Raw genomic sequence first — 26,531 nt, 5'->3', positions numbered from 1 at the left:
TCAGTATAACCTGTACGTCATTCATTTGTATTCCTGCTCATTCTGGGCTTTTACGTCAAGGAGGTGGTCCTATCAGTGATTGACAACAATCTCTGTATACATAGTCATAGAGGGAAGGTTGTCACTGATAGGACCGCCTCCTTGACTTTTAAACCAATAACGAGTATGAATTTAAATGTATAAATTACAAGTTTTGTTGGATGTTTTCCCTTATAACTATATATCAATCTGCTCAGCAGCTCAAACACCATGTTCAATGTGCCAGGTTCCCTTTAAAATCCATTACTATCATGGATTCTGTACAGATGACCTCCATTGAATTACAATGGGGCTCATCCATGTGTGGATCTTCTGGCACATTTGCAGCAGAAATCCGAGTATCAGCCTTGGATTTCTGCCATGGATTGGAAAAGGCGAAGGCAACACATATGAAATGGCCTGATTTTTGTACAGTAAATGAGCCGGTGAATCACACCAGAAAGTTCTTCAGATGTATCTCTTTTGTAGGCCAAATTTTGCTGAATTTGGAAAAGATTACTAAGTAAAAAAGGGAATAACTGAATAAACGTGTCCCTGTAGTTTCAGACCAAGGTCTTCCTAATGTTTGATCTTTCCCTATCAGACATTACATGTGCAATTAGTTAAATGTGCGGTTCTAATACAGATTAGGCCTCCTGCACATGGCTCTCCTTATTCTACAGAGCCATACTGAGAGGTGCATGGAGCCTTACAGTATCTCCATAAGCTACTGTCACATTTCTTAAAAATCCCCCCCAAAAAAATCACGGCACGGTAAAGCCTTCGGCATGTGCTTTAGGCCTCTGAACTTGATAAAGTTTGAGTTTTTTCCCCCGAAAGATTTTTCTCAATCTATTTTTTGTTGTACGCACTAATTGCAGCACATTGATTTTAGTACAATAGCGGTGAGATTAAAAACCTACACTTGTAAGTAAGGTGGCTGTAATGATTCCTTCATTATATATACGGAGGTTCGGGTAAGAGCTGCTCACAGTGACACACTGACACCTTACAGTCAGTTCAGTGGATACATACATGAATCACAGCTCAGTAGTGATACATTCCAGGTTCTCCGAAACACTTTATCATTATCAATACAGTGCTATTGATATCATTGTCTTTCTGTTTTAACTGGCGTCATTGAAGCACTTAAGGCTCAGTGCAGGATGCAATGTCACATCAGAAGTCTAAGTGGTGAATACTTTAGAGCCGTTCACAGCAGATGATCACAAGAAATGTCTATTGCGGAACGATTTCCTTACAGTAGAGAAAATAGATCCCAGTTTAAAAAAAAAATCTCTATACCCAAAAATAGGCGTTTTTTTTACTTACTTCAAGAAGAAATGGTACAAGAAAATAGATAAAAGTTATGCACATTGCTTGTCAAAAATGTGAAACCAGAAAAACAAGGCAGCACTGGAAATGTGGACAGTAGTATGTGTAAACTGTGTTCACTTTCACATTCTGTTCCTAGTCGTTTTGGTTCTGGTGCATATGCTGTCTCTGGCAGATCTACAACAGAGCAATGGGTTTATTGCCCTGTCCCGTCACACACTGGGAGGGTGCTGAATTGTCCAAATTGGCATATGTAGTATATAAGCTGGTTACTTGGAAGTCTGTGAAGGAATGATCACTGCTACTAGACACTGGTGTCAGGCCTATGGTCCCCAAATCACAGTCTGACAGCTGTAGGGGAGAGTTGCTGAATGCTGCCAATGTGTCCAGACTAAAGCTGTCATCCTTCATGTCTTCCCAGATGTTACCTTGGGAAAAAATAAAAATATTATAGAAATGTAATGTGCATATGGACAGGTGTCAAATACATAATACTGTAAAACTTACACATTTCACTCCACATAGTATTTTACATAAATATATATAGTGATAATATTTTGCATCTGTAGGGTATAGCTTATGCTTAGTGTCATGTCTAAGGATGGCATGGTACTTCTGAGAATCTTAAAAGGATTGTCCACATCATTTTTTTATTTATTTCTCAAAACAACCGGGACCTGATAAAATAATGAAGCATTTACTGTTACCTTCCCAGGGCCCTCTGATCCAGCACCACTGCTCCATACTCTCCCCAGGCATAAGCTGATGATGAGCGTTGACGTCAGGTAGACTGCTGCTTCCAATCACTGGCCTCAGCAGTCAAGTGCTGTACACTGCTGACGCCAATGATTGGCTGCTGCAGTATACAGGGCATCACCACTTCAGTCACAATACATCACTGGCTATATGCCGGGGAGGGGGTGTAGCAGCAGAATTGCATCGGAGAAGCCTGGGAGCGTGAGTATAAGTGCTTAATTATTTTATCAAGCCCCATGCAGTTTTGAGAAACTAACAAAAAAAATCTGATCTTCCTGCATTTCAAAATGTGCATTACACACAATATGCCTATGAACGTCCCTGGGGAAATGATGCATGGTCCTTGAAGTCATGGCTGAACTTGCAGCTCATATAGTGCGATTTCTTATTAATTTGTGCATATATGGACAGATTTCTGTCTATGCTCAAAATACTGATAGAAGAATACTTTGTTGTACTGCACTTGGCTGTGGGTATCCATGCAGTGGTCCACATGATGAAAATCCAGGGCACTAAGAATATAATAAGATTTGCCCTTATTTATCCATAGGACCAACCAAAGCCCTGTGTTGCCGTTTTTATATAATGTCTCGATGGACCAATAAACGTGCAGTTTATTATCATGTATCCGTTAATTGCTGGTCACATTTACAATTTATTTTCCTATTACAGCCTTCTTCATTACAGAGCTATACAAAGATGCAGTCTCACATGTACTGAACTGGAGACAGGAAGTCATATTCCTGGTCAAGAACTAGAACTGGACTTGATCCTGGTCAGACCTTTCCCTGTATGCCCATCGGTGTGCAATATGTTCAAGACAAATTGTTTCCTCCCAGATGACTACAGCTCCTTAGGAACCCATTTTCTCTAGCTACATAACCCTGTATACAAAGCAAATAAATATAGCAAGGGACCTCCTAACTTGGCCACTTAATAATAGTAATTGAAGTCTTATTTAATTTGAAGTCTTATTTTGTGAATATTCATCGGGTTTATATACTGGAAGTTCATTTCTTTCCTCCCAGCTACTTAACACTAATATTTTACCTTGAAGAGCAAAATCCATGATGCTAGGGTCAATGGAATCCACCTCTGTGTTCATGTCTGAGGTAATGCTGAGAAAGTCAGAAGCCCCTCTGCTTATAATATGCTGGTGCAGTGGGCTTTGAGTCATGTCCGGAACCACATGGAGAGGAGGGCTTTGGGCTGGTGCAGGAGAACTTGATGCAATCCTTGCTTGAGTCTGAATATGATGATGTAAAGGTAAGGACTGTAAAGACAGTGTCATGATAGGGTGTGGCTGAGCTTGCTGCATGGAGATACTTCCAATATTTGTCATTACTGGTGGTTCTGAGGTTGCCAACTTGGTTGGAGCTTTGCAGTTTTCAGGTCTGTCCATAATAAGTTTGTCCAGTTCATCTGTAACAAAAAAAAAAAAAGATTTCTTGAAGCTTGGAGTCAAATATATGCATTAATACGCAAGTGTAGTTTTAGGTAAGGTCAATCGATTGTGCCAGTTTGTAAGTGTATGGTTACCTGGGTTAGCCATGCTCCGTCGAATGGCTGGTAGGTCTTTCCTTTTCCACTTCTGCATCTCCTCTTCCATCTTCTCTATCTTAGCGGGATTCAATGCCCACAGACATCCTTTGCGAGAAGATCCACTCAACTTATTTTCCACCTTTTCAAAACATTTGTTCAGGGAGAGGTTGTGTCTCACTGAATTCTTCCAACCATCAGGTGCTGTCTATAAAGGCAAATGACAAAATGCTTTTTTAAGGCTGAAACCAACCGAGGACCTCTTTTTGGATCTACTCCAGACTTTTGCTTCAAAAACCAAGTGAAAAAATACAACATAGAAACCCAGCCTAAGTGGTTGCGAGCATGACCGCATTTTTTCCCGACCCATACAAGTCAATGGTCTATCCACACATCCATTTTTTCCTAAAATATGTTTTATTAGGTGTTAAAACAAGTAGGGAATTTAGTACACATGTATTTCACTGCAATGCTAATGCATATTACAAAACAAAATAGATGTTACTGCAATCCTGGCCATCATGGCAGTTGTGTTACATTCTCGTTCTGACTCAGTCTTTTCACCACTAGCACTCTGTTGGACTGAGATTTTGGCAGGCTACAGAAGTGATTTTTGTTTTGTGGAGCCAGTTTTATATGATATGCTGTTTATGAAACTATGCTATATCCTACTGGCAGTACCAGTATATGGTCGGCAACAATACTGATCCGATACCTCCACTACTCACAGAACTCAGGCCGTGAACAGGGTCTTGAATAAGACCGAAACGTTGGCCAGTATACAATTATGAATTAATTTCGGATGGATATATACATACAAAAAAATAAGAAAATAAATAAGATATTTATGCAACATTCTTTTCTGAGTGCCGTGGTCTTCCTGTTAATAACAATACTGAGGCAGGCTGTGGCATTTACTGTATACAGTGTCTAATGGTTATTATACTGAAAGTGGCCTGTGTGGCAATAAAACATTGACTAATGGTAGAATGGATACATTAATTTTGGGTGCAGCAGAAATGAAGGCATGTCTGATCAGGCAATGAATTTTATGAGTGAGGGACCAGTGTAGCTTCTGTCCATGGACAGATGTAACAGAACCCAGTATGGTGTGCTAGTGGTGCCAATTCAACTGAAGGTTTGGGGTGTGCACTACCTGTGTGCCACTTGTATAACTCATGCTTATCTGTTTTCTGTTCTCTTACCTTGAAATATGGGAAGTGCTCCTTCATGAAACTGTAGATCTCACTCACAGGCAGACTGCCTGTCTTGCTGTTTTTTAAGGCCATTGCTATAAGGCAGCTGTAACAACCAAGGAACAAATAGTAATTATGACTGCAATCTTAGAAAAGCTTTTTTTTCTACTTGTATCTGTACACAAATGAGAACCTCACCTGTATGAATATATAGGCTTAGGGTAATTCTTAGGATGTAGGTCCTGTGTAGAGTGAGCTGCCAGGCGTGCTTGAGAATATGGAGGTTGTGCTCTGTAGGAATTATTATATATCCCAGCAGGAGAACACTACAATGAAAAGAACATAAGACACAGAGGATAAGAAAAACATCACCTCATAAAACAGTGATTTATATGTGACTGTTAATTCAAAGGACAGAATAACAGCCCCACTTCAATCATTTCCTTGTTGGACAAAAAGTCCCGAGCAAAGCACGCCGCAGCATTTCGAAAACGAACTTGTCACCATGAAAATGCAGTACTTAAAGGGGTTGTCCCAAGAAAAATATTCTACAGTTTTCAAACCAGCACCTGTATCATTCTGAATACTTTTGTAATTGCATGTAATTAAAAATTTTGCATAACCACTGATTTATTCAATAAAATGTATCTGTATAGTGCCACCTGCTGTTTGTTTTTTCTTATTTCTTTGACCTGCTCACTGAGGAGGCCGCACATGCTCAGTTTTATCCTTCAACTGCCTCCTGAGCTGTGATAGGGAGAGCACGGACACGCCCCCTTATCTGCAGCAGAAAAGACACTCCCCTTGATATAAATCTAGCAGAGCAATGAATGGGGAGATACCTGGATCCATGCGAGGTGCAGGGTTGGTTCTAGCTTTGTTAGAAAGAGATTTTCATGTACTATAAATGTATCCTGCTCAACACATATTATATCACTAATAAATACCATCATTTATCTAACCTGCCTTATTCTAAAGTTATTAGTCTACCATTGTACCCTGTGCCAAATCTGTTGTGATATCCAATTGCTGTTGGGTATGTGCTGTAGTGGAGCGCACACGCTTCTTTTCCCTCCTTTCAATAACCAATCCTATCTAGGCAGTGTCAGTTATGGATGGACAGACAGATAATAGACAGATAAGATGAATTTTGCTTTAACAAATTATGGATATTAGAACCAGTTGCATCTGTTATAAATCCAGTAACACACAGCATTTTGAATATGTGGAGGTAGAAAATGAACTGGTTATTGTCCCATGTCCTGCTGATGTCAGAAACATCTCACTGCACTAAGGCATGATGGGACAGCAGTCACATGACAAACCAGGAAATAGGATTTAATCATGGGGGATAAGAGAAAACTCCAAATGAGCTAAATTTGAAAAAAAAAAAGGAAACAATCCAAGGAGGAATAGGAGCTAGAGTACTAGTTTATGGCACAACTCCTTTAACTTGGACCGCCCGCATGACTCCTAAGCATAGAAAGAGGAGATGTTTAATTAAATGAATTACACGTTTTACAGAATCTTCTCCCATAAACCTATATATCCGTCTGCTCAGCTCCTCCTACTCTATAACATAGTGCCTGCAATTTGTACTGCTTTTTCAGGGTAACAGGTTCATTTTAAAGGTGAACAATTTCTCTGGTAATGAAAGGGTTAATATATTTAAAGGGGCAGTCCAGTTTCAAATTAAACACGTTGTCCAGCCTTGGAGCCAACAACTCCTGGGGTCTTCCCCTGTCTCTCTGATCATAAAAAAAACACTCATCTGTTTGTGTTCCTGTCGCTTCTGGTCCCTGAAGAACCAAGAAGTGACTTGGTTCCATGACCAAGCATTTTGAACAGTACATCACTGCTGTGACGTAAAGGCCTGTCAGTGACCACAGCGTTTACTGGACCAAGCCGTTTTCAGGTCCTGCGGTGACCAGGAGCGTTGGGGAAGGGAGAAGCAATAGGACCAAGACTGGTGAGTTGGTGTGTGTATGTGGTGATGTTCCAGGGGATAGCGGAGGAACCCAGGGGTTCTCGGCTCCAAGACTGAACAACCCCTTTAAATTCAGATAATGGCAGGCAATTCAATAAATAGAAGCACTACTTACCACTTAGATCATTTAACTTAAAACCAGACAACTACAGAACAATCAGTGTCTCACAAAGTAAATCCAAATAAGAGTGGCTTACCTGCTGAGAGCCCTGAGATAGCGCATAGACCTGCTGGGAATGGGACTGGTACATAGGCTGTGGTGACTGGAGGCCAGGAGACTGATGCCCACCCATAGTGTACTGGCTGATCTTTTGGTAAGGGAAAAAAACCAACAGGTTAATGATCTCGCTTTTGAGCCGAAAAACATCTACATGGATAGCTTATCTATACACTTACATTGGAGGTCATGGTGTTAAGACCCAGGATGCCCTGCTGCATACTTGCTGGTATATGAATCAATTGTCCCGCCATGGTATTTGAGAGCTGACCTATGAAGGAGAACATATATGAGATGGCAAACAACACACATACACTAACACACTACTACATACCGCTTTGTAAAATCCGTGTACACTAACATGTAGCCTACCTTGCTGCGGTATCACTATGTTCTGCGAGTTCATACTGTATTCCATCCTTCCACTTGTCATTTGCTGTAACCTGGGCACATCCACAGAGGTCAGCCATGAGAGAGACTGTAAGTCGCATGGAAGATCATCATCTCGCATTTGGGAGGTGTCAGAGGACAGAAGCCTGCAAGCAATAATACTATAGGTAAGAAAAGGCATGCCTGTACAACATATATAAAGAATATAAAAGAAAGAAGGTCACAGTTCAGGATAAACTATTAATGGTCACAGAAATCAATGTACTCATTTTAGAAATTGACATGGAGTTTGAAACGGAAAACCTCAGGTAAGCTTTGTGTATATTAGATGAATACGGTGCTTGCAGTAGTTTTATATTTTCCCATTTCTTACTAAACAGATTCCTACATGAAACGATTATGCACTGATTCATGGTGCCCAGCTCGCGCCATGCACTCTGCTCCGTACAGTGCACTTGGAGCGGCTTTTGTATCACGGCAGCATGCTTTACCATTCATGCTCATAATATCCCTTTGCAATTTTGCAGAGTGAAAGAGGGGTGGGGGGGGGGGGGGGGTGGACACGGGCCCAGCTGACCTTTATTGCAGCTCTCCCATTGGCTGGATCATAAACAAACAAGATCAAACGATCTCATTTGAAAGCTGGCCAGGCCCGGCTGGGTTGCAACAGTTGGTTCTGTTATTGAAAGATGATTGCCTATTGTGTCCGCAAACGGCTAGAGCCGGCCGACACGTGTCCCCATTGTTTTGTTTTTAGGTTAATTGTTTCTCTTTTTCATCTTCCTCCCCCTCTCCTTCACCCCTCCACACAGACCCTGCATTAATCTCGCTGAATGACAGCAGACAAGTAACGCACAAAAACATGCCATCTGCCACCCGCCTGGTGCCTACTGGCCTGAAAGAAGAGGCTTGTGATTTTTCCTGATTTTAAATCGAAAGGTCGGATAAGGGGTGTTAAGAGTCAAAACCCTGTGCAAATGCCTCCTGTCATGTGGTAAACCTCCTTCTAGGATTGTAAAACCCTATCAAGCAACGTGTTAACACTTCCCATCAAACACACTAGATAGGAGCACACATTATATTGCGTTCATCTGGCTGCAGCAATATTCACCCATTAACGTGTCTTTGCTGTTTACAATATTTTTCTTTGCCATGAACGGCTTTTTATCATGAATACAAATTGCTCGCGCTGCATCCCAGGTGTCCGTAGCCTTTTGGCCCTGAGATCAGAGTAAGAAAGGCAGCTGTTCAGTTCTGAATGAACCTTGAACTGCATTCTATTTATTATGCCAGCAATGGCCAGTCTACATGCATTACACACATGTGCCCCCGGCCGCTCATGTCCACATGATACACGCGTGTGCCCTGCTTCCTCCAGCTCTTCATTCATACGGACCAGCATATAACGCATAATTCACATTAAGAAGTTTCTGATTTGCTTTGCTGTTCTGTTGCCTTAGTCTAAAGTTAGTCTTTTTTTTTTCTTTTACGGATCCTCCAAATTGATCCGTCATTAATCTATTGTCTATGAGGAGAAATATGGATTGGACAGGTTGGAATTTTGCTAAAAGAACGTTTTTTCTCCCCCTGAAATAACGTATGTAAGCCACTGATATGTCCCTCTACCAAAATATCATTTGCATTCAGTGGAGACGCATGCGGGTTCATTAAAGTATTCGGGAACCAGTCTTCTGGTTAGACAATGGTGTAGTAGTTCTATTGTCTGCAAGCCTTTTATTATAGCGATCTGGAATAAGCTACTAATAATCATGGCAAAACAAAAGGTATTATGCTGTGTAACAATTTATTACACTGATTTGACTGACCCAATCTTTAGGATATGATATTTGTATAAAATATCTAAAAATTTATATCACATAGAGCAAATTTACAAGATATACAAATATACAGTGGAGCCTCAAGGTACAACGGCCTCCGGATACAATATTTTTAACTTAAAAATGGTCACATACAGTTACTCAGGCTCAGATCCAACCAATCAACATGGCCATTTCTATGGTAAAACACCTGTCTAGTTGCCCCTTTTTACAGTACAGTGCGGTACTACATAAACTGTTCTGCCCTCTGTCTGTGCCAGGATGAGCTGCCCTTTGATGTCAGGTAAAGGCGGCTCCATTTTATTTTTCTGGTACAGAATGTGCTATGCATATCTTGGGATGACATTTTGGGGTTATGGAACCAATTACTAGTTTTCCATACAGTTAAGGTTACAATGGTTTCAACTTACAATGGTCGTCCGGGAAGCAAATAATATTGTAACTTGGGCGATCACTGTATAGCTCTAAAATGTACTTAAAGGCAACCTGTCACGCCACCATAACGGCCCCCCAACCATCCGGAGAACGTCACAGCTCTGGTCATCATGAAGTCAAGGGGACAGCAGTCTTGACGCTCCAAGTTCAGCTTGCTATGAACCAGTCCCACCTCTTTTCTCTTGATAGAAGTCTGTGATCTAGTGTACGTCAGAAAGAAGAGGTGGGGCTGTGCCAAGCTTGGAGTGTCAAGACAGCTGCCCCTTTACTTAAAATACTGCATTTACATATGGCGCAAGGAGGGAATAAGGTTACTTTCACACTAGCGTTTTTGCTGGATCCGGCAGGGTTCAGCAAAAAACGCTTCCGTTACTGATAATACAACCATCTGCATCCATTATGTAGGGATCCGGTCGTATTATCTTTAACATTGCCAAGATGGATCCGTTATTAACTCCATTGAAAGTCAATAGGGGACGGTTTGCTCTCCGGTATGGGAACGCAACCAAACGCAACAGAATGCATTTTGGAGCATTCCGTTCTGTTCAGTTACATTTTGTCCGCATTGACAATGAATGGGGACAAAACGGAAGCGTTTTTTTTCTGTATTTATTGAGACCCTATGACGGATCTCAATACCTAAAAATAGAAACGCTAGTGTGAAAGTAGCCTAAAGTGGTTCTGCAGCAAAATTATCTATCGGACAAACTATACAAAAATGTCATTGGGGACATGAAGACCAGAGATGTGATGTAACTCCAGGTGGTTGGGGGCCATTATGGTGGTGACAGGTTCAGCAAATACTAAATAAGAGCGTCCATCTAGTAATTAAAAATCATAGATGGACAGTTTGAAATTATTACAGGTAAGTCAGTAAGACTACGAAATATATAAATGGGGCACAGTGGGGAGTCTACTAAATGTATAGGAGAAATATAGTAGAAGATTACTGTGGAAAGTAGAACAGGTCAATGAAGTATTAGTGTATGGATGGCTGGGGATTAATACAGAAGAACTCAAAGAGGAATTATATATGGGAGAGGATGGGGATGATGGTAAATCACTGCACAGAGTGTACAGAGCGCCATGAAAGGATTACTGTAGGGAGACAAGGCCAAATACTGAAAGAAAGGTGGAAAGGTTGGGAGAGAATGTGGATAGTCTCAGTCATGGGGATGTGAAAGGCTACTGTTATGAGAATGACAGATGGATAAGTAAGAACGGCAGGACATTTACTGAGGGAGAGGTCCTCCTCAGAAGAGACTGAAGGGATATACAGGGCAGGCAGAGGGGAAATACTGCAGGCATTATAGATGAAATAGCAGGCTGTAGACAGACTTCTCTAGGTGCTAGTACTACTGTTTTATGTCTGCAAATGTCACAGTAAAATGAAAAAGGGAAAGCAGCATTAGATAAACAGAGAAAGGGTTGGCAGAGTGCAAGAGGGAGCGAAGGAATTAGGAATGGGTTCTATGTATGGCACATCCCAGACATGGTAAAAAATAAGCTAAACTTTTATTACTTTACTTAAAGGGGTTGTCCGGGTTCAGAGCTGAACCTGGACATACCCTTATTTTCACCCAGGCAGCCCCCCTGAGGCTAGCATCGGAGCATCTTATGCTCCGATGCTCTTCCTTGCCCTGCGCTAAATCACGCAGGGCATGGGCTCTTTTGTTTATCATAACACACTGCCGGGCAGTTTTACTGGCTAGGGCAGCGCTAAATGCCGCCCATCAGTGCCGGTGACGTCACCGGGCTTCCTGGCAGACCCATGGAGAGGCCGGTACGTTACCGGATCTCCAAAAAATGTCTGTGCCTTGCGCGATTTAGCACAGGGCAAAGGAGAGCATCGGAGCATGAACTGCTCCGAAGCTCAAGTCAGGGGGGCTGCCTGGGTGAAAATGGGGGGATGTCCGGGTTCAGCTCTGAACCCAGACAACCCCTTTAAAGGGAATCTGTCTGCAGGTTTGCACCTATGAAACTGGCTGACCTGTTACATGTGCACTTGGCAGCTGAAGACATCTGTGTTGGTCCCATGTTCATATGTGCCCGCATTGCTGAGACAATGACGTCACCGTTACACCTAGAGGCTCAGGTCCCTCTGCAACTGCCTTGCCCTCTGCACTTTGACAGGACCAGGCAGTGAAAACATGATCATGCCTGCCTGGCCCTGTCAATTAAAGTGCAGAGAGCGCGGCAGTTGCAGGGGGCGCTGTAGTTGCAGAAAGAGCTGACCCTCTAAACAGAACGCTGGCTCATTTGCAGTAATGAGGGCACATATGAACATAGCACCAACACAGATGTCTTCAGCTTCCAAGCGCACATGTAACAGATCAGCCAGTGTCATAGGTACAAATCTGCTGACAGATGTCTTTTAAAATGTTAAGCCAGGTAATGTCATATAATAAGCATCACATTTTGCAACAGAATCTATAAAGCTTGTAATACATAAGAAATCCTTAAAATGAGCTTTTATCACATGTTACAGTAGGACACATATTTAATGGCATTTGGTTTACTTGGGACCGTAGACTAATGTTCTAGATATGTACTAGATATGTTCCAGGTATTTACCATTGTTCCAGGTATTTACCAATGTTCCAGGTATTTTTTTTTCTCCCAGGCTGTGAGCTGTGCGCTGCGATTGGCCAGCGCTGCAGCCTAGGAGAAGGAGACGCCCACAGAACAAGGGCAGACACTGCCTACTATAACTTACTGAGCGAAGACACCGGAGGACATAAGGGAAGAACGGAGCGGCGCCCGGGGATAATAGTAAGTGCAGTGAGATCCCCGGGCGCCGCTCTACATGTCAGGATACTTAGTTCACAATGTTTTTCCAGGTGAAAGGTTCTCTTTAAGGGCCACAAGTAGTAAGCATGGACCTGAAATTACAAAGTACCTTGATAATTTTATCTATAGGCCAGAACAATTTGTAAAAATTGGATGGTATATGACAGTGGTGGCAAACCTATGGCACAGGTGGAAGAGGCGGCACTCTGAGCCCTCTCTGTGGGCACCCGCACCCAGGAAAAAGTCTATGGTGTACCAATATGCCTTAGACTTTTCCTGCCATTCATCAGTGCAGGGCGCACTAGTAACGGCACAGGCAGCGCACTGAATGTAGGCAGGCTATTATAGCTAAACGATAAGGTACATGGAAGATTTACTATACTGGACTGTAGTATTCAGGTTAAATTGCCGTGTTGGCTCTTTGAGATAAATAAGTGGGTTTTTGGTTACAGTTTGGGCACTCGGTCTCTAAGAGGTTCACCATCACTGGCATATGACATGACATAGACTCTATTCTCTAAACCAAAAACGCTTTCTCAGTAGTCATCATGTATGCAACCTTCAGATAGCCATGTATCTGCATTTTAGCTATATGTCCACACAGTTTAAAATTTTGGATTAAACTTACAGTTTTGCCAGGATGACTGGTGCATCCCCTAACCTGCTCCTGTGGATTCTGTTCAAAATAATCACTAGCAGTCTTTAAGTGCGACCAGCACCAATTCTAGGCCTCGGGGGAGCGTTTTGTGACACCCTATTGAGCTCTGCATTGTGTGTAACGCAGATCATTAAGAGGGTTACATAGAAAATGCTCCCTTCTGGACTGCTGGAGGAGGCCCCAGATTAAGGCCCATTAACATGGAACAATGTTTTTAACAATTTCTTCATTTATGAGCAATTGTAACGCTTACTGACAAATCTAAAGCCTGTATTACACAGGCCAATTGAGCAAGCGATAGTCAGGAGGCAATCGCCTGCTCGCTAGCGGAGGAGACCGCTGCTATTATATGCAGCAATCTCCTCCACAACTGTCACGGACGTTCCCGAAACAGGTGGCAGGAGATCTGTGAGACTGGCAACACGTGGTTTGATCTGACATGTTTTCCTTTTGGATCAAATGACGTCTATGTTGCTTCCCCTTTTCCCTTCTATGCTCGGTGTGGTGTTTTCCACCCACACGCGAGCGTGACAGCAGCATGGGCAGGAGCAATCGTTATGCCATCGCTCATCTTCATGCTGTCTAGTGGTTTGCCGGCAGCAGATCGTAATTAGACACCACGATCAGCCGCCGGGAAACAATGATTTTTAAGCGTGCTCAATTAATTACACTACAAGATGATCGCTAACGAGCGTTCATACGAATGCTTGTTAGCCTTCATCTACTGAAAAATCAGCAGGTGTAATACAGCCTTTAGTGCACAAAAATAGAAAGTGATAAAACTATCAATTACCACTGATTGTGTATACATGAAAACCACTGCCATCATTAAAGGGGCTGTTGCCACTAATATAAATGTGTCCCGCCCAACAGATATCGCTGTTATATCACTCTTCCCAAATACTACCATTTATCAAAATGGCCTTATTCTAATGTTATTAGTCTATCATTGCACCCTATGGCACGTCTGTTTTCATAGTCAGTTGCTGTTCGTTACGTCCTGTATTAGAGCCATGTAATATAGGATGTGGGAAGCGTCATTGGTAAGAACAAGGAGCGTGGTTGGTGTCACATGATCTGCTGATGTCTGAACACAACTCACTGCCCTAAGGCGTGATGGGACAGCAGTCACATGACAAACCAGGAAGTAGGATTCAAGCATGGGGGATAAGAGAAAACTGCAAATGAGGTAATTTTTTTTATAAATAACAATCTAAGGAGGAATGAGATCTAGAGTAATTGATAAATATAAACTATATAGTGAAAAGTCATTTATGGCACGACCCGTCTAACTGTATCCTTTAAATGGACATGTCTGTCGACATTTACAGGATATATACAGCTGCAGTCAAACAATTTTCAAACTACATTTTATACATTTTCCTCACCTTTGAATCGTTTATTGGTGGTTTGAAAAATGTCTGACTGTAAATGGTTTAGGCAACAAACATTTAAACGTTACTGGTGGATCACTGAACCGAGTTCCAGTATTCGGCACAAAACTCAAAACTGTTTTTATTCTCAGACCCGTTAGAAAGGCACATGAATGATATTATATTATATATAATTTATTATTATTATTATTAATTATATTATATATAATTGTAGTGGAGGTAATATTCTTACCGGTGGCTATATTTGTGAGATATCCCCTCCCTTCTGGTCCTCAGCTGTGTCATGTGACTGACACTGACTCTTCAACTGACACAGCGTCTTGTGTGTGAACAGTAAAGTCAGTTTCTCTATTCACTGCTATGGGAGTGACATCATGGCTCCCGTAGGAATGAATAGACAAACTGACTTCCTGTCCACACATAAGATGCTGTGTCAGTTGGAGAGGCAGAGTGTTGGTCACATCAGAAGGAAGTGGCTAACTCATGACTATAGCCACGGGTAAGAAGATCACCTTCACTACAATTTAGAGAATGTACCTTTCTAATAGGCCAGAGAATAAAAATTTATTAGTGAGAGTGCTTCTTTAAGTTTTGCCAGGATGACTGCTTTATAATTTGAATAGAGTATATAAGAAAATAGAGGAACCACCTGATATAACCAGCTTTATGTTCTATGTATGACATCTATTCATGTATCAACTATGTAAAGCTATAGATACTTGACTTAGTATACATATTGAGGCAGCATAAGTGAAAGCCGAAATACACAAATTATCAACTTAAGTGAGACTTTCAGCCATCAATGACTTCCAATAATAACTGGGGTGGAGTCAGGACCTACCCCTGTCCAGTCCAAAACATTGGGATTCGGATAGGGTCCCCCTGCCCAAACCTCAATCCTAATGCTGGCATTCCCATGGAACTGTGCTGTTCCGTTTTGTGGACGTCTGAATCAGGGTGGACCTGATGAAATGAATCTGCCTGGGAGGAACAATGTAAGCAATGACTGGTGTCTGGGTGTAACATTATTAGTTCTGACTGATGCCCAACATAATTGGAGGGAGGTTAACGCTATGTCTGGTAGTGACTCCTCGCGTTGGCAATCTAAGTATGTATGCTTATGGGGGAAACAGGGGATGCATCTGTCAGCAAAATATTATTTAAGGTGCATAACCAGCTTTAAGCCAACTTCACATGGCCATAATGTATCTTAACTTTAGCATCAGTATTGTAACACCTAGAACCCCCCCTCATCCCCCAATGGGGCCTACTGAACCGAACCCATCATCATCATATTTTGTGGGCAAAATATGACTGTGTGAAACTGCCATTATTTTCATAAAATACATGTTTCTTTGTTTCGGCCCCCTTGGATATTTAGCAGATCTTCTATTTATAAAAGGGGGCAATTCTAATATTGACACTATATTAGGTCATTGCGATTCCATAAAATAATCTTTAAAGGGGCTATCCAGGACTAGAAAATGAGGCTCTGCTTTTAATTCTTTCCAGAAAAAGTGCTATGTCTGGTATTACAGTTCAGCGTCAATCACACACAGTTATTTTTCTACAAAAATGGAAAAAAGCTTTGCAAAAAACATTTAAAAAAACAGATAGGGAATTATGACCCACACTACATTATGACCAACACAGATGCCTTCAGCTGCCAAGTGCACATGTAACAGGTCAGCCAGTTTCATAGGTGCAAATCTGCTGACAGATACCCTTTAAAATTTGCTAGAATAAGGGCCCCGAACCGTTCCTCCTCACTGCACCACCACAATAAGGGGGTCCCCCCTATCCTGTGAAGAGCTGATAAAAACCCCTTTAAAGGGGTTCTCCGGGAATTAAGGAAATGAAATGAAATATTATTTTATAATAAATATACTGTATTCTCAAATACCTTTCATTATTTATAATGGCTCGTTTTATCTGGGGAAACAAAAGGGCCGCTGTCCCATTAGCTCACACAAAACCTGTCCTAATCACTCAGGAGGACAAGTTACTTTACAACACTGAGGTAAAGAGCTGCCTCATCCTCGTCTCCTACTTGTCAGGGATTATGATCCTGAATACAGATGATAAGAGCTTTAGCTGAATCTCTGGGGAATTTAGTTCATGAGGAGACATGAAGTACAGAGAGGACAGGACAGGCTGTGGTAATGGAAGCTGCATACAAGTGCTGCTGCTCATCAGCCACACCTCACCCTCCTTTCATGTCTCCTCATTATCTCCATTCCACAGAGATTCACCTATATTCAGGATCATGATTCCTGACAAGCAGAGCAGAGAGGAGGATGAGGCAGCACTATGGCTCATTGTGGTGAAGAAACTTGTCCTCCTGTGTGATTAGGACAGATTTTGTGTGTACTGATAGGACGGCGGCCATTTTATTTCTCCTAATGATTGTTCCCTAGACAAAATGATCCATTATAAGCAATGAAAGGTATCTGGGAATATATTTATTATATATATATTATAATTCCTGGTGAACCCATTTAACTGACAGTGACAATAACATCAATCAGACATGTTATCATAGATCAAGAGAACTGGGTTGATCTCCCGAACCAACATAAGATTTTCAACAACTGGATTTCAACTCATTCAATCCTATTGTATCCTATGAAATAAGCAGCATCACAGGAGTATGGTGGCCTCTTATATCCCGATCCATAGAAATAACATAGTCAAATAGACAGGGGGAAGTCAGGAAACATTATTCAACCAACAACTATCCAAATTGTCTATGGATACTCACCAGAGAAATGAATAGGACTAACAGATAGCTGCATGTACTCACTGGTTCTAGTAACTACCATTTCATTCAAAAGGACCTCTCAGTCCTCCTGACTTATATATTTTGGTAAATATTTGTATCCCCCATGAAACAACAATTCTGGAGCATCTTTTCCTAGAACTCTGCATTGTGTTGTTCCTTTGTTATTCCTCCTAGAAATGCATGACTAAATCGACATCTGGGTACAGTTCGGTGGGGGTGTTCTTACCTTGTCCAATCAGTGTTGGCAGAGTCAGAATGTGTAGGGACACAACCCTTTGACAAGGAGAACGATGACACTCAGTAGTCAGTTTATTCATATATTTCTAGCAGGAATAACAGAGGAACATCACAATACAACGTTCTGAGAAAAGGTGCTACATGGGGAATACAAGTATTCTGTAGTCAAGACATATCAGGAGTGATGAGAGAACCTTTTATATTGATGTACTACTGCACAAGCACAGTCACCTCTCCAGTGAAAAGACAGCCTGAGAGACTGTCAGGATATTAAAGGGGATGTCCATCATTTTAAAAGTGATTGCTTATCCTCAGGATAAATTATCAATATCATATCGGTGGGGAGGCGACACCTTCCCACCCTTGCTGATCAGCTATTTCGTGGTAGCTCCTTCGCCGCACGTCAGCCCCCGCACTACATAGTGCTGTCCGTTATGTAGTGGACAAAGCCGGTCACTGCAGGGCGGCTCCCATTGAAGAAACTACTGCAGTAACCAGCCGCGTCCACTACATAACGGACAGCGCTATGTAGTGCGGGGGCTGACTTCCACCACCAAAGCTGCAATGAAACTGCTGTTCAGCAGGGGTGTGAGGGTGTCGTACCGATGCCTATCTAATAGCGATGGCTTATCCTGAGGATAGGCCGCCAGCCTTAAAATCCTAGACAATCCCTTAAAGGTACTTTTATGACAAATGGGATTTATTTCAAATGCGTGGGAACTTGCAGTCAGTCTAGCCCCAGCCTTCTGTCATTCCTGGGGACATTGCTGCATTACTTATGTGATACACAGGATTTTGCCGCTTACTCATTTAGCTCAGTCCATTCTTCTCATCAGCATTTCCCTTTTCACTTAGTCTTGTAAATGGCTAGCCAAGAACATCTGTAGAGCGGATTTCTCCATTCCAGCAATTTTGCTGCGGTTGGACAATGACCAAGTCTCTTTTCACGCCACTTAAGATATTTCGAGCTTGTTATTGCAGTTATTAGGACAAACCACTCGTACATCAGTTAAAGCTTGAATAGTCATACCGTAAATATGCTTTGACTGCTCCAAAAGATGCTTTCCTAGAGATCGTTTCACAGAGGCAAATTCACACAGGCCTTGTCTTTAATTGGGAGCCATTCTCTTCCCCCTCCTGTTATGTGGGACTGCAGAGCAACCCCGTGGTGATCCTCCGATCCCGTTATGTGCCATGGTGACAGGGCAAGTGTAAACAGCGCTCATACAAAGTGACAGCTCTATTCTTTCCTCTGTCAGGCCTCATGAAAAAAACTTGCCATTATTTACGCAGCTCTCTCAGGAGCAATCACAACTACTGGAAAAGAAGTACAATGGTGGCTCCCCGATTACAGTGAACGGACTACGCATTCAAAGACATAATTCCAGTGTGCAGAAATATTACTAGAATAACTGCAGAGCGAAGAACAAGAAATGGATCCCTTCACAGCATATACTATACTAAAAAACGGTACTTGTAACTGTACAGACTTCCCAGCACAAATATCATTCATAAAACCAAGCTTTCATTTTCCAGTTTTTCTTTCCTTTCATTTTCCAATTTCTTTCATTCAATTTTTTCAATTTTTCTTTCATTTTCCCATTTTTCCTTAAAGGGATTCTGTCATCAAGATTTTCGATATGGAGCTGTTCATATCATCCTCTCAGTCTCCATTATCTAATTAAAAATATACTAGTCTTACCCCCACCTGTCCTTTCATTTTGGAAGAAAATCGGTTTAATTAATATGCTAATTACCTTACTAGCGTGCCCAAGGGGCAGTCCCTCCGGCCGTTTGTGCCCAGCCGCGACCCTTATCTCGTAGCCCAGCGCCGCCCCACTGCTAATTATGCACTCCTCTCATCGCCGATGGTGCGCCGTAATCTCGCGCATGCGCCCTAAATCCACTGGTCAGCGCCCGCGCGGTGTCCTGGCAGCAGCCTCAGCGAACGAAGCGCGCATGCACCAGCTGTCTGCGCACTTCGCCTGTGGGCGCTTACCAGTGGATTTAGGGCGCACGCGCGAGATTACAGCGCACCATCGGCGATGAGAGGAGTGCATAATTAGCAGTGGCGCGGCGCTGGGCTACGAGATAAGGGTCGCGGCTGGGCACAAACGGCCAGAGGGACAGCCCCTTGGGCACGCTAGTAAGGTAATTAGCATATTAATTAAACCGGTTTTTATCCAAAATGAAAGGACAGGTGGGGGTAAGACTAGTATATTTTTAATTAGATAATGGAGACTGAGAGGATGATATGAACAGCTCCATATCAAAAATCTTGATGACAGAATCCCTTTAACTTTCATTTTCCCATTTTTCTTTCCTTTTCATTTTCCCAATTTTCTATCCTTTTCATTTTCCCATTTTTCTTTCCTTTTCATTTTCTCATTTTTCTTTCCTTTCATTATCCGATGAAATTGTCACATGAATATTACAATTGTAAGAAAAGTTTGGTTTTATTAACTTCTTTTATGCTTCGTGGCAACAGATGGCACACTTGTCTGCATGTGTAAAATATAAGGCTACGTACACACGGTGCGTATTATGCGGGGATCTTCGTGCAGAAAATCTGCAGTGTAAATCAGTACCAGCAAAGTAGATGAGATTTTTAAAATCTCATGTACACGGTGTGGACATTTTTGGCGCAGAAATTGACCTGTGGTGCGGATTTTGAAATCTGCAATACGTCAATTGTTTGTGCAAATTTTCAGTGCAGATTTTGCATTGCAAAGGGTGAAATCTGGAAAAAATCCACAACAAAATCTGCAAGTAACGTATGTGGATTTTGGTGCAGAAATGCTGCAAAAATGGCACAAAAATCCACGCAGCTGTGTTTCGGAACCAAAATCTGCATGTGTTACTTGCAGATTTTGTCACGGATTTGCCTCAGTTCTCAACCTTTGCATTGCTATGGGTGAACTCCACCCTGAAAATCTCATCTTCTCAGCTGGTACTGTATTACACTGTGGATTTATTGCTTGAAAATCCTTGTGGAAAATCCATGTGTAATAGACACTATGTGCATGTACCTTTATGCTGCAGAGTTTCCGCATAAAATCCACGCATAATACGCACCATGTGCATATACTCTAAACTACAGTATGCATCCAATACCTGTAGACATTAACCCTTTAATAACATAGAAGTTCATAAAAACTTCAAGGAGGTTTTATACCTTTCCTTAAGGGGGTGGTCAGGTATAAAAACTGTTTGGGAACACATGACAACAATATCTATGGCTGGGTTAACACAGATCAGTTGTGTCCGGGTCAGGCAAAGGACACCTGACAAAATGACAATTTGGCTATCCGCCACGCTATAGCTACCAATGGGGCATGCCGCCAGGTCTGTTAACACGCTGGTCGCAGCAGAATATTGTGACATTTATTCATAATAAAGCATTTGAAACATTCCAGCCTCAGATCTGTTGCGTCTATGCTAGACATACACACTCCCCTCTATTACAAGCCATTCTACAGTATTCTACCTTGTGCACACTAGGGGGCGCTAAAATCTTCACCCTCAACTAACAATTGATACTTTCCAGTCACCAACAGGAAACAATCTGTTCTATTCTTTTTAAATATTTGTTTATTAACGGTTTTAAAACCAAGAATAGAAACTTACAATTCCAGCAAATGAATGGTGATACATTAGAGGTATTACAAATAAAATATTCTAAAATCTATTCCATTCACTACAGAAAGTCACTTACAGCGCCATTCTCTAATTATTCCTGCCAAAGTGTTCTGTGGTTATCTTCCATTTACATTGCAATACATGTTTACATAGAAGAGCAGCCGAAAAATCATAAGTAGGGCAATTGCTTCAGTCATTGTACTTTCCTTCGTTTATAAGAAATATAGGAGAAGCAACAGTGATTTCGGGGGCCGTGGTACTCCTGGGTTACAGATGTGTCCACTAAATTGTGAATATAGCAGTTGGAAGATCAATAATGCAAATGATACTGCATTCCAATGTCTGGTGCAGATGACCCCCCACAGCACTAGGGGAGGTAGGTACTTGCTGGCAAAGCAAAGTAATCATATAAAAGAAAGCAAAAAATAATAATCCTGCTATTTACATCACCATAAATAAATACAATTTCTAGCACATAGATATAGATAGATAAATAGATAGCTATGAGATAGATAGTAAATAGATAGATAGATATGAGATAGATAGATAGATAGATAGATAGATAGATAGATAGATAGATAGATAGATAGATAGATATAAGAGAGATAGATAGATAGATAGATAGATAGATAGATAGATAGATAGATAGATATGAGAGAGATAGATAGATAGTAAATAGATAGATATGAGATAGATAGATAGATAGATAGATAGATAGATAGATAGATAGATGAGATAGATAGATATGAGATAGATAGATAGATAGATAGATAGATAGATAGATAGATAGAAGAGAGATAGATAGATAGATAGATAGATAGATAGATAGATATGAGATAGATAGATAGATAGAATATGAGTGAGATAGATAATAGATAGATAGAAAGAAAGATAGAGGGATAGATAGATAGATAATAAATAGATAGAAAGAAAGATAGAGGGATAGATAGATAGATAGATAATAAATAGATAGAAAGAAAGATAGAGGGATAGATAGATAGATAATAAATAGATAGAAAGAAAGATAGAGGGATAGATAGATATTAGATAGAGGGATATAGAGATAGATCAGATAGATGATAGATAGATAGATATTAGATAGATAGATAGATAGATAGATAGATAGATAGATAGATAGATAAAACCGATGCTGATAGACAGACCCATTCTGCACACATGATTTATGTAATACTTCGGAGTAGTAGTAATAGCCGGTACCTGTATTCCTGACTGGGAGAGTGATTTTCTTCCGATGTCCTGATGATCCCAGACATAATTCCGGAGATGTCGCTGTCTATCATCTCCTTTAAGAGTGGAAATTTGCTGTTAGAGAAACATACGGATGGAATGACATGTAGATAGATAGATGACAGATTAACCCTTTAAGTGTGTGCCACATATAAAGCACTATAAGGTGCAGGCACCTCCAGACACAGGGGATGCTCCCAGAACAGACAGGACTTCCATCTGTAGAAATACAGTAAAGCACAGGGGTACCTACTGGTGGTGGAGGAGCTGGCACGGTGAGGAGGCTGGGCACCTGCAGTGTGGCAGCTCTCTGGCTCCTGGGCGCTGCTCTCTTCTTTGTAATGTGAATTCTCTCTGCTCCCCAAACCGTTTTTAAATTTCCCTCTCAGGAGCTGTCCAGCACCGCGCATGCGCACTTCAGGGCCGGCCTGGGTCACTAGCAGGGCAGGCAAGGCCACTCGTTCTGCTCCCTGCTCTGTACGCCCTCACCTCCTGCCCCCAACATGGTCGCCTTTGTGCCCACTAGTGACTACCCTGGGCCAAGCGTCCTCTGCTCTGTTTATGCCACTGTAATCGCCATGTTAGGGCACATGAGGTAGAAGTACGTGGAGATGCTCTTTCTTTTAGCTTTACGTTCAGGGAGCGTTTTGTGTCAGTGTTTTCATGAGGTACTTTGTCATGTGAGCGCACGAGGGTACCACACGGGGCCAACCGCCAGCTGCTGTCATCTAAGCACTTCTGTCCGGGACGTTACACCTTTCCATAATGTTCTCTACCTCTTCACCGAGAGCCCCCCTCGCAGTGCTGGCGATGGTACGTGCCCGCTGTCACAACAAGCGATGCGATTTTGAAAGTTCAGTTGGTCCAGGCCAGTTCGGGGGGTGTTTGCCCTTGTGGCTTCGTCCGGTGTGTCTGCCGCGCAGGTTGCTCCCTTGTGTGAGAGCTGCAGCCCTGCTCTCTTCCTCACAGCCTGTGCACAGCCGTTGGCAAGTCAATGAGCCCGCCCGGCCCGCGCTGGCCATACCCGCCGCAAGACCCGCGCCGCAGCCCGGGAAAGGCAGCTGGGAAGGCGGCAGCAGGAGGGGGAGAGAAAGGGAGGGACGGGAGGCGCTCACCCACCAGAGGAAAACAAATAATTATCCCTCGAGTCATAGACTGTCATTACACGTACTACACCCGTGTACTACCTGCAGGTGCAGTGTACAGTACGTGCCATAGACCTGCATGTATACACCGCCTGCAAAGTCCTGGATGTAAGGGCAGTCCTGGCCAAAACAAGACAATATGATATATATATATATATATATATATATATACACACACACATATATAATATTATATGTGCCCCCCTGTGCATAGGTGACCATTGTGGAGGACCCCATTAATATGGGGGAAATAAATGATTGCTCCTTTTTTTTTTTTTTTTTTTTTTACAATTCAATAAAGCTCATTTATATTGTGCTTTTATTGTATTTTTTTTTTTTTTTTACAAATCTGGAGTCTTTTACAGTACTAACATGAGGTGTTTTTTTTCACATGCTTAAAAAAACAAACAACTGCAGCATAAATTCATCGGGGATGTGGATTTTAGATGCAAATCTGCAGCAAAATACAAATCAATGAGAACAATTTGTTACGTATGGCTGTAGGACAACTCCTGCCTTACTGTGGGCATTTCTATGCCATATAGGGCTTATCTGGAAGCCCCTCTATGCGCCAAACTTGTAAGAGAGGATCCTGGTCCATAGTGAACATGGGCAGCCTTGTAGCGACTCCTGTAGCGGATATGTATGTCAAAAAAAAATCTAAAATGTACAAGAAATTTGCTATTTTCTTGTAAACTTTCTTTTTATTTTGTTTTAGGGCTCATGTACACGACTGTATGTATTTTGTGGTCTGCAAAAAATGGATCCGCCAAAAATATGGATGACATCCTTGTGCATTCCATATTTTGCGGAACGGCCGGCCCCTAATAGAACAGTACTATCCTTGTTTAGAGAATTTTTGATAATGTGTTTATTTTCCATGTCAATTTCTATTTTTAAACAAAAAACATAAAATCCTGCCATTTTTCCACTGGCCACTAAGCCTAATAATAGGCACCACTTTACTGCAGTTATCTGCTTATTATTACAGCTAAGATTAGAATGACAGATATCGCCACTGTGTATAGATAACACAGGATCCACTGTTCACATTGGGTGATTGTCAAAGCTTATTTACTCACTCCTGACCTCTTCACAAGTCACAAAGCATTACTAGAAAACTATCCCATAAAAGTCAATGAGGTCCCCTCCAGACCATTGTGTCCATGGCCCATGTGGCTACCATAAAGCAATTTTCTTATTGTTTTCTAAATACTGTTAAGAACAGCTCAACCAAGATGGCCGCCACCTTAAAGGGAGTCTTTCACGCAGATTCTCCCTATTAACCTAATAACATTGTTATGTCCACGGCATCCCCCCTATTAAAACGGTGCTTACCGTTTGTTCCTTGCTAGCATCGTTGTGGAGAAAAACACTTTTAATCTGCATGCAAATGAGTCTGTGAAGGTGCCCAGGGACGGCGTTACAACGGCCGGTGCCCAGGCCCCTGGGTCATTTTCATACGAAGGCACTCCCCCTCCTCCGCATCTGCCCGCCCTTAGTCTCTGTTCTAACCTCCCTTCTCCCGTCCGTAATCCCGCGCATGCGCACGCTAAACTGCGATGCCCCGGCCCGACAGTGCTCATTCAATGCGCACTCGCCGATATCGCGTTCATCGGCGCATGCGCGGGATTACGGACGGGAGGAGGGAGGTTAGAACAGAGACTAAGGGCGGGCAGACGCGGCGGAGGGGGAGTGCCTTCGTATGAAAATGACCCAGGGGCCTGAGCACCGGCCGTTGTAATGCCGGCTCTGGGCACCTTCACAGACTCATTTGCATGCGGATTAAAAGTGTTTTTCTCCACAACGATGCTAGCAAGGAACAAACGGTAAGCACCGTTTTAATAGGGGGGGTGCCGTGGACATAACAATGTTATTAGGTTAATAGGGTGAATCGGCGTGAAAGACTCCCTTTAATCATGTTCAGGAAATAGTAAAAAAAAAAAAAAATCTATAATGAGAAAATAAAAAAAGAATATGTGTTGCTATCTGGTTTTACCTTGCAGAAAAAAAATTCTGTCACATTTCCTTTATTTAAAACTTATTTTAGAAACCTTGTTAACCCTTTAGGTGTTCCACAGGAATGAAAGCAAAGCCAATTTTCCTGTAACATAGCAAGGGTTAACTTCAAAACATACCTCAATATTTATTACCCTAATTCTGCTTGATATTTATTATCTGATTCAGATACACCCCATATGTGGATGTAAACTGCTCAATGGGCACAAAACAGGGCTCAGAAGGGAAGGAGCGTCATATGGTTTTTGGAGGGCAGATTTTGCTTGAATGGTTTTTGGGCACTGTGTCGCATTTAAAGAGACTCTGAGGTACCCCTACAGAGAAAATACCCCAAAAGTGACCCCATTTTGGCAACCACACCCCTCAACATTTTTTTTCAGGGTGTATAGTGAGCACTTTGACTCAAAAGGTGTTTCACAGAATTTAGAAACACTTGGCTATGAAAATGATCATAAACTGCTGTATGGGCACACCACAGGGTTTAGAAGTGAAAGAGTTCCATTTGACTTTTGAAACGCAGATTTTGCTTCCTGGTTTTAGAAATGCCTTACATGTGGCACTAATCTTTTGCCTGAACGTGTGAGAGGGCTCAGGAGTAAAAAAGCACCATTTACATTTTGAGCTGGTGATTTACTCACCTTGTGCTGACAACTAGGGATGAGCGAATTTCATATTTTGAACGTCGAGTTCGTGTTGTGGTATAAGCTGAATTGCGTTATGGATTCCGTTACCACGGACCATAACGCAATTGCATGACGGAATGCATTGTGGAATTGCGTTACGGTCAGTGGTAACGGAATCCATAACGCAATTTAGCTTGCAGCGTTCGGGTGTCCGCCTGGCCGTGCGGAGGCGTGCGGATCCGTCCAGACTTACAATGTAAGTCAATGGGAACGGATCCGCTTGAA

General features: G+C 42.1%; 1 protein-coding gene and 1 long non-coding RNA gene across 2 annotated transcripts in view; one reads left to right on the top strand and one right to left on the bottom strand.

Moving 5' to 3' along the window:
- Positions 1 to 1,530: 1,530 nt before the first annotated feature.
- Positions 1,531 to 23,457, bottom strand: FOXN4 (forkhead box N4). The gene is made up of 10 exons (XM_040416602.1): positions 22,713 to 23,457; positions 22,430 to 22,515; positions 7,421 to 7,584; positions 7,228 to 7,319; positions 7,029 to 7,139; positions 5,043 to 5,170; positions 4,854 to 4,950; positions 3,649 to 3,856; positions 3,160 to 3,531; positions 1,531 to 1,781 (listed from the first exon to the last, which is right to left on the bottom strand). The coding sequence occupies exons 2-10, from the start codon at positions 22,510 to 22,512 to the stop codon at positions 1,531 to 1,533; spliced, it is 1,506 nt and encodes a 501-aa protein (XP_040272536.1). The 5' UTR covers positions 22,513 to 22,515; positions 22,713 to 23,457.
- LOC120988866 overlaps positions 8,659 to 26,531 on the top strand; it is a 32,325-nt gene continuing 14,452 nt past the window's right edge. The window contains exons 1-3 of the long non-coding RNA XR_005776196.1: positions 8,659 to 8,669; positions 14,208 to 14,217; positions 15,774 to 15,778. This is a non-coding gene — a long non-coding RNA (uncharacterized LOC120988866). The remainder of the gene's footprint in view (positions 8,670 to 14,207; positions 14,218 to 15,773; positions 15,779 to 26,531) is intronic.

This window comes from Bufo bufo, chromosome 2 (assembly GCF_905171765.1).
Source record: "Bufo bufo chromosome 2, aBufBuf1.1, whole genome shotgun sequence".
Classification (NCBI taxonomy): Eukaryota; Metazoa; Chordata; class Amphibia; order Anura; family Bufonidae; genus Bufo; species Bufo bufo.
Note: the sequence above shows the minus strand (reverse complement) of the source record. Positions and strands in the feature narration are given on the sequence as shown.